Source organism: Lolium rigidum, chromosome 5, assembly GCF_022539505.1.
Source record: "Lolium rigidum isolate FL_2022 chromosome 5, APGP_CSIRO_Lrig_0.1, whole genome shotgun sequence".
In the NCBI taxonomy this organism is placed as follows: domain Eukaryota; kingdom Viridiplantae; phylum Streptophyta; class Magnoliopsida; order Poales; family Poaceae; genus Lolium; species Lolium rigidum.
The window spans coordinates 82,903,906-82,911,424 of record NC_061512.1 but is presented as its reverse complement, the minus strand read 5'-3'; the positions used below and the strand labels follow the sequence as shown (position 1 = coordinate 82,911,424).

At 45.8% G+C, this 7,519-nt stretch overlaps 1 protein-coding gene across 1 annotated transcript; it reads right to left on the bottom strand.

Annotated features, from left to right (window-relative positions):
* Positions 1-292: 292 nt before the first annotated feature.
* On the bottom strand, positions 293-6,557 carry LOC124654777 (ras-related protein RABC1-like). The gene is made up of 6 exons (XM_047193764.1): positions 6,240-6,557; positions 6,101-6,169; positions 1,664-1,729; positions 1,221-1,342; positions 944-1,072; positions 293-605 (listed from the first exon to the last, which is right to left on the bottom strand). The coding sequence occupies exons 1-6, from the start codon at positions 6,394-6,396 to the stop codon at positions 498-500; spliced, it is 651 nt and encodes a 216-aa protein (XP_047049720.1). The 5' UTR covers positions 6,397-6,557; the 3' UTR covers positions 293-497.
* Positions 6,558-7,519: the final 962 nt, after the last annotated feature.

The window sequence follows — 7,519 nt, the reverse complement described above, 5'->3', positions numbered from 1 at the left end:
GAGATAATACCAGAGAGCCCCTACCCAGAAAGCCCAAAATCAGCCCAAGAAAGATACCAAACGCTGGATTAGGCTAAAGCGCATACTTCTTGCTCCTTTCTATACGCAAATTCCTGATGGTTGGCTAAAGCGCACATTTTTTGCTAGGCTTACAGTCCTACACCTGCTGCAGCTTCCCGGCCATGAGCCATGTCGACGGAAGCTTGGCTGAGCAGGCACTGGACTGCTATAATTTCATCACAGGAATAACAGTGCACATCACAGACAACATTATGGTTGTATAACTACCAACTTTTAGCACAAAAGAAAACATGCATTCATATCGTTCAGTAAATTCAATCTTACAACTACATTATATAGGACTAAATTGCTACCAGCGTGATCGATGGACTGTGTTTTGGGTATGCATGATTCAACATAGGAGATTGATATACAGGAAAAATAAAAGCAAAATAAACCACAAAGAAGCTTTTCATCATTGATAGATTAGCAACATGTTAGCAACAGCCGCTTGCGGCTGCGTCAGCTTCCGGGGCTTTCTGCTTGAAGATATTCTTCTTTGCTCCAGAAGAAGCATCAGACAGCAGGCTCGGTGTATCTAATATCTGCATCATGTATGCATACATCAGTTTCAATACAGCAGCTCTATCAAGTAACTCGTCATACATACATATCATCTCTCAGTAAGAGAGCTCTACAAGAAAGAAGTCCATTCGATGCAAATACTTGTACTAAAGTTATGCTGAATCTACACTTATAATGATGTCTAGAAGAGGGTTCCAGTTGTAAGAAAGGCCAAGAATTAATGCTCATCCTTTTGATCAAATAAAAAAACAAATGTGTCAACTACAAGAATGAAGGGACAGTTCAACAGGCCAATATGATGCTGAGAACAAATTATGCCAGATACAGAACGAACCAAAAGCTGAAAGTCAGAACATACCTTCAGTACAAGTTCCTCAAAGCACTGTTCTACATTCACTTTGGTTTTCGCACTGCATTCCAGAAATAAACATCCGTATTCCCTGGCGAACTCAATGCCTTCCTTTTTCGTGACAGCTCTCTCACTTTCCTGCCACACCAATCATCCACATTCAGAAAAACATGCATAAAAGAAACCATATCTGCACAATTACATAGAATGTAGTACTTGTGCCAAGTGCAGCAAATCAGCAAAATATAAACTAAATCTAAAAGGTTATAACTGCATACGCAAGTACCTTGTCCACTTTGTTCCCAACAAGCATCTTTATACAATCCTGGTTGGTTGAATATAAGTCAATTTCCTTTGCCCATATATCAGAAAGATTTGTGAAAGTTTCTCGTCGAGTGACATCATACACTGAAAATATGGACAAGATAATGACTCAGATGTAAGGCAACACATTAGAACCTAACAAGTAACACACAGAAAGAAAACAGTACCTTTCCCATACCATCTAATGACTAATAAGATAAAGATTGTTATACTTTTCTACAAGATACAGTAGACACGAAAGCTGTAAAATGCCTGAAAGGATGCTCTATAGAACAGAGTAATTTTCTCCAAGTTTATATAGAAATTCAGTGCAATAAATTGCAAATTATCAAGAAACTCAAGGTTTCCTCAGCTAAAGAGTCACCACACATACTATGTATGACAAGGAGAGGAGAAAAGAATTACCCATGATGATCCCCTGCGCCCCTCTGTAATATGAGCTGGTCAAGGTCCTAAATCTTTCCTGTCCAGCTGCACAATAGGTCGAGATGTCAAATCATAAATCAGATATTATGCAAGTAAACAAACTATCAATCACACTACACATACAATCTACACGAGAATAATGCTTTAAATCAATAAACAGATGTTAGTATTAACCCCTGAATACCTTGTTTGACAATGTGATGAGAATTAATTTTGACTGGTTGGTAAAAAAAAATGATGTGGGTCCACCTTAGAGTTAAGCTTGGAGGCTGGGTGTGAACCCCAGCTTAGTGCTGTTTGTCCCCAGTGTTTTCACTGATGATTTTTTTTTTTTACATTTTTTATGCATACATACCACTTGAAAAGAAGGAAAGAACCTCTGTGATTACTGTTCATGAGGTCATCTTTAACTCGTTCAAGCAAGATTGACCCGCATATTCTGTTATTAACTCCGTTCAGAAGGTAGCAAGCTTTGTGCAAATCCTCAAAATTTTCTTCATTGAAAAACAAACTTTTTCAAAGAATAAAGACACACATGAAAATTGTACCTAAAGGTGATTTATCTCTAAAGAAAATGTGTCCGCGTATTGGAGAAGTCTTATTCAAAGCCGGCTGTAGCTACAGCCGGTCTGTCCGTTGCGCACATCCCTCACACCCACGTTCTTCCTCTGTCTGTAAACCAAGTCTGCCTGCCGTCGCTGGCCGCCACGCACTCCCGCCGCTGGCGCCACTGCGTGCTCCGCCGCTGCGTGCTCCCACCGCTACCCCATCCGTCGCTCATCAGCCGCCGCGTGGCCCCGCCTCCACCTCTGCTCGTCCCGCGAGCACACGTGCCTCCTTGGCTGCCGTTCGCCGCCGCTACGCGCTCCCGCTGCTTGCCGTCTGCCGCCGCACGCTCCGGCCAGCCGCCGCAAGCTCCCGCCTTCTACCGCAAGCTCCCGTCAGCCGCGACGCGATCCTGCGCCAGTAGCCGGCTGCCTCTGCTCCTCTGTCTCCAAATGGCATGCGGCCCCCGTGACCCCCGATCTGCCTCCAAACGGTCTCCGGCGTGGCGGATTGGTGGCCAGCGAGCTCGATTCCTCCACGGTGGTGCCTCCATTGTCGGTAGAGAAGACCATTTTGTGGGGGATTTTGTCGATGGTACACACGGTGTCACGATCTGTGACATGTGATACTTGTTTTTGTTGTGCAAGTACCTGCAAAGTAATACAGTGATGTTGTGTATATGATACAGAGAGGCTGCACCAATGTTACATGCGTGTTCCTATAATGTTGGATCAGCTAGGCAAAGATGTTAGATATACTGCAGATAAATGTTGCAAAACTATGTAACATTTTCGAAAATGTTACATACGCAGAGTAAAATGTTACATTCGGGATTATTTTGTACCATTGGCAGATTTTTTTGCACCATCTCCCTCTACGCCGACGACGTCGTGCTATTCTGTCACCCCATGCCCGGCGACATCGAGGCTGTCAAGGAAATTCTGCACCTGTTTGGTCGCGTGTCGGGCCTCAACGTCAACTTCACCAAGAGCACTGCAAGCCTACTGCGATGCACCTACGACGATGCCGCGCCCCTGCTTGCGCAGCTCGGCTGTCCGATCGTGGAGCTGCCAATCACCTACCTCGGCATCCCTTTGACGCTGAGAAGACCCACTGCTGCCTAACTACAGCCAATTGTCGACAGCATCGCCAGTCGCCTCCCGACCTGGAAGGCTGGACTCATGAGCAAGCCTGGACGCCTGACCATGGTTAAGGCCGTCCTGAGCGCCATCCCCATCCATCAACTGCTCGCCTACGCCCCGCCGAAGAAAACCCTGAAGATGATCGAAAAGATCAAGCGCGGCTTCCTCTGGGCCGGGCGCGCTGCGGCTAACGGAGGGCACTGCCACGTCAACTGGAAGCGAGTCTGCCGTCCCATCTCCTACGGAGGTCTCGGCGTGCAAGACATTGAGCGCGCTGGACTCACCCTGCGGCTGCGCTGGCTTTGGCTCTCTCGCACCGATGACAGCCGTGCCTGGAGTGGCCTCGACTTGCAGTTCTCCACGGACGAGCACGCGCTGTTCTTCGCCTCCACCACCATGTGCATTGGGGACAGACAGCGCGCATTATTCTGGGAGGACCGATGGATTTCTGGCAGGGCGGTCAAAGAGCTTGCGCCGCACCTCTATGCTTGCGTCCCCAAGCGACGTCGCAAAACCAGGACAGTGGCAGATGGCCTGTTACAGAACTGCTGGGCCAGGGACATCCAAGGGCTGCTTGGCATCCACGAGATCGGGCAGTACCTGCTAATCTGGCAAGCGATCCAAGGCACCACGCTAAGCGCCATGCCCGACCAGCTCCTTTGGAAGTGGAACGCCTCTGGCACCTACACAGCCAGCTCATGCTACCTCGCAACCTTCCACGGATCCACATCTTGTTGCTCCTGGAAGTTAGTTTGGAAGACATGGGCGCCGCCGAAGGTTAAGTTCTTCCACTGGCTTGCAAACCTCGACAGATGTTGGACTGCGGAGCGCCTGGCACGGCACGGTCTGCCCCATCACCCTCGATGCCTCCTCTGCGACCAGGCACCTGAATCAATGCAACACCTCATGCTCCACTGTCCCTTCTCCCGGCAGGTTTGGCAGGAGGTGCTTGCTTGGCTCAGGATGACCACCAGGGCTCCGGACCATGAACCCACCCTGATGGATTGGTGGCGCCGGGCTCGTCAGGAAACGCCAATGCCACTTCGCAAAGGCCTGGCGTCGACGGCCCTGCTCATCCCATGGATGGTTTGGAAGCACAGAAACGCTAGCGTCTTTGAAGGAGCCCAGCCCTCCATGCCGCTACTGCTGCAGAACATCAAGGAGGAGCTATGCATCTGGGCTAGGGCAGGTGCCCAGGGTTTACGTGTTGTCCTGCCTCCCAGTTGGGATGTGCACTGATTTTTTTCTGGTTTCCTAACCTGTAACCGGCCTCCTTGGAGGATGTAAACGATTCCCTATCTTTTCAATGCAATGAAACGCAAAGGTCCTTTGCGTTTTCTCGAAAAAAGATTTTTTTGCACCATAACTTCGCGATTTGACAGAATATAGGAAAAAATGTTGGAGACAAATGTTACATACTCTGAATAAAATTGATACATACGAACCGTTTTTGTACCATGATCGAACACACTAGAATTACTCATTTAAGTCGATCAGACGGTCCGAAAGGCGGCTGATGGGAGGCACTTTCACAGTCGGCTGATGCCTAGCGCTGGCCTTGCGTATTTTGGGAAGAATACCACCACCGCATGTCACAAGTCTACATTATCATGTGATATTTGGATGACATACCCAAGCCACAGCAGCCCACGGTTATTCAGACTCCACCTACCTCCTTAGGGCTTTCTGAGTATAACCTTTCTGGCCTTGGGTATGCCGTATGCCATCAAAATATCCCATGATAATTCTTGTATTGCTATTTTCAGTGCAAATCAACTGCAGCAGAATCGGGACATGCCATCGCAAAAACAAACAAAAATCCTTTGGAGACAAATTACCTTCCCACACAGCTTTCATTTGAGTCTTTATTCTTTGTGTGTGCATAAAAAAGTTTTGCCTTTGACGAAACCATATTTCTTAAAAGAAGCATTTGAACAATTCGCGCAGAGCACAGTATCTGTGATGAAAATTTTCATAACCGGATATGTGAATCACTATTAGTCAAGTAACCTAAAGTGACCATCAGGTACATTTATCGCGTGTTGTTTTGTTGATCTTCTTTCCAACCAGGCATAGAGTAGGAATTTAATCAAACCCCCGATGAAGTATTATATTTGAACTAGTTTGTTGCCCAAACAATGGAATAAAGAGCACTAAGCCAGGTTGCCTCTAAGCTAGGATCCATACCCAGCTTCGGAGCTTAAAACTATTTAAAGAGAATTGTTTCCATGTCAACTACTCGAACATCTATTTTTGTTTCACACTACAGAACATCTATGTGTTTTCTTCAACCTGCAGTGCATTCCCTACAAAACACCCACTCATTGCCTCTTGTTCCCAACTGCTAAATAGTCTGATAAAGTGCTGGTCAAGGTCCTAAATCTTGTTGCCTAGCACAGCAGGTACTCAAATTTAAATCATCATAGCTCCAAAGGCAGACAATATGCATATTTTTTTAAAACAAACTCACAAATGAATGTGCTTATGATGATATACACGAAAGCAATTCAAGAAGCATGGCTTAATGATGGTTGAACCAACGAGGCAATGTAAATCAATTGCATGTGTTACACATTGGGTACACAGCAACTAAGAGATTCCAACAAGACAAATGGTGGATAGGGTGATTCAGCTTACAAGGCTCTAACTAACAGCAGTTTGATGATTCCATTGTTTCGCTGGCTAAGCGAAAAAGAGGGAGGGGTCTTGGTAGGTTGCGTTGCCGTACCTGTGTCCCAGATGGCAAGCTTGAGCTTCTTGCCGGCAATGTTCACCATCTTGACCTTGAAGTCGACGCCTGGAAAAAAGATCGATTAGGAGGCCTGAGAGGTGGGGAGGGAGGGTGGGGAACGGAACAAGGAAGCTACCGATGGTTGGGGAGAGGTCCTCGAAGGAGTCGGCGGTGAATCGGAGGAGCAGGCTGCTCTTGCCGACGCCGGAGTCGCCGATGAGGAGGAGCTTGAAGAGGTAGTCGAAGTCGGGCTGCGACGAGGACGCTGCGGACGAGGACGAAGAGGAGTCCATGGTGGTGTGATCACGCCCACCGACCGCCGCGCGCGGAGGAGATCGCCGGATCAGGTCGCTGATCTACTGGTGGGATCGCCGCGGGGAAGGGTTTGCTTTGCTTTGCGGTGCGGAGGAGGAGAAGGGGAAAAGCGAGCAAGAAAGAAGCGGTGGGAGGAGAGGAAAAGTACTCTACTTTTTACAGTTTGTGGAGTAATTATGAAAGCAAAGTTTGTGGGAGGAGGCACAAATTCAGACTGAATTTGACATCCCTACCTGCACACTTTGTTTATTCATTAGTATGGTTTATTATTTGTTGTGGCCAACCGTCGACATCCATCACGAATGTAAGGTGTACTATATTTCTACCTAGAAACGCTATTTAGCATGTAAGGTGTACTATATTTTGCACCAACATATTTTTATATTGCTATATTCATAAATTTACTAAAAAAAATCTATATGGGAGCATTGCTCCGGCCTCTGCATCAATAGATGCACACAGTCATATTTTTTTTTTATTAAAAAGAGGTTCAAATAAGTATACTTATTACAATTAAATGGTAGCTAAAGTTGTAACAATAACCAGGCAAACAAAGATGAAGAGCAAGCAAAATCTATCCATCTTCAATCTTCAATTCTTTTAATGCGTTGTTATCCAATAGCCTGGAAATAACAGCCCCGTGCGACCGCCAAAATTCGGTTGCATCCAATATCCATAGTATCATGTTGGTCTTTTTGGGAGAAGGTATGCCCAGAACTGTATCCAATGCGCTGCACGAAGAATAACCTGCAAAAAAAATTGGTTCCCTTCTGTTTATTAACACAATGTCATTTCTACTAGTTCATATAGACCAATAATCGCAGAAATGCCAATACGAATATGCTCTTTATCTTTCTTATTCACCCCATTTAACCAGTTACCAAACATATTAGTGATATTGGATGGAGGAGAAATGTTATGAGCAAAAAATACCATTCTCCAAATCAATTTTGCAAACGGAAAAGAAAAAAATAGGTGATCAATAGTCTCATTATTATCACAGAAACAACATTTTTTACAATTTGTCCACTTTCTCTTAATTAGATTATCCTTAGTAAGTAACACCTTATTACTAAGAAACCACATAAAAATATTTATCTT

Excerpts from the sequence above, each read along its gene's own strand:
- LOC124654777 (XM_047193764.1), bottom strand. The coding sequence starts at position 6,396 with ATGGACTCCTCTTCGTCCTCGTCCGCAGCGTCCTCGTCGCAGCCCGAC. Across the intron at positions 6,170-6,239 it reads GGACCTCTCCCCAACCATCG|GCGTCGACTTCAAGGTCAAG; the intron begins GTAGCTTCCTTG and ends TCTTTTTTCCAG. Across the intron at positions 1,730-6,100 it reads GCTTGCCATCTGGGACACAG|CTGGACAGGAAAGATTTAGG; the intron begins GTACGGCAACGC and ends CCTATTGTGCAG.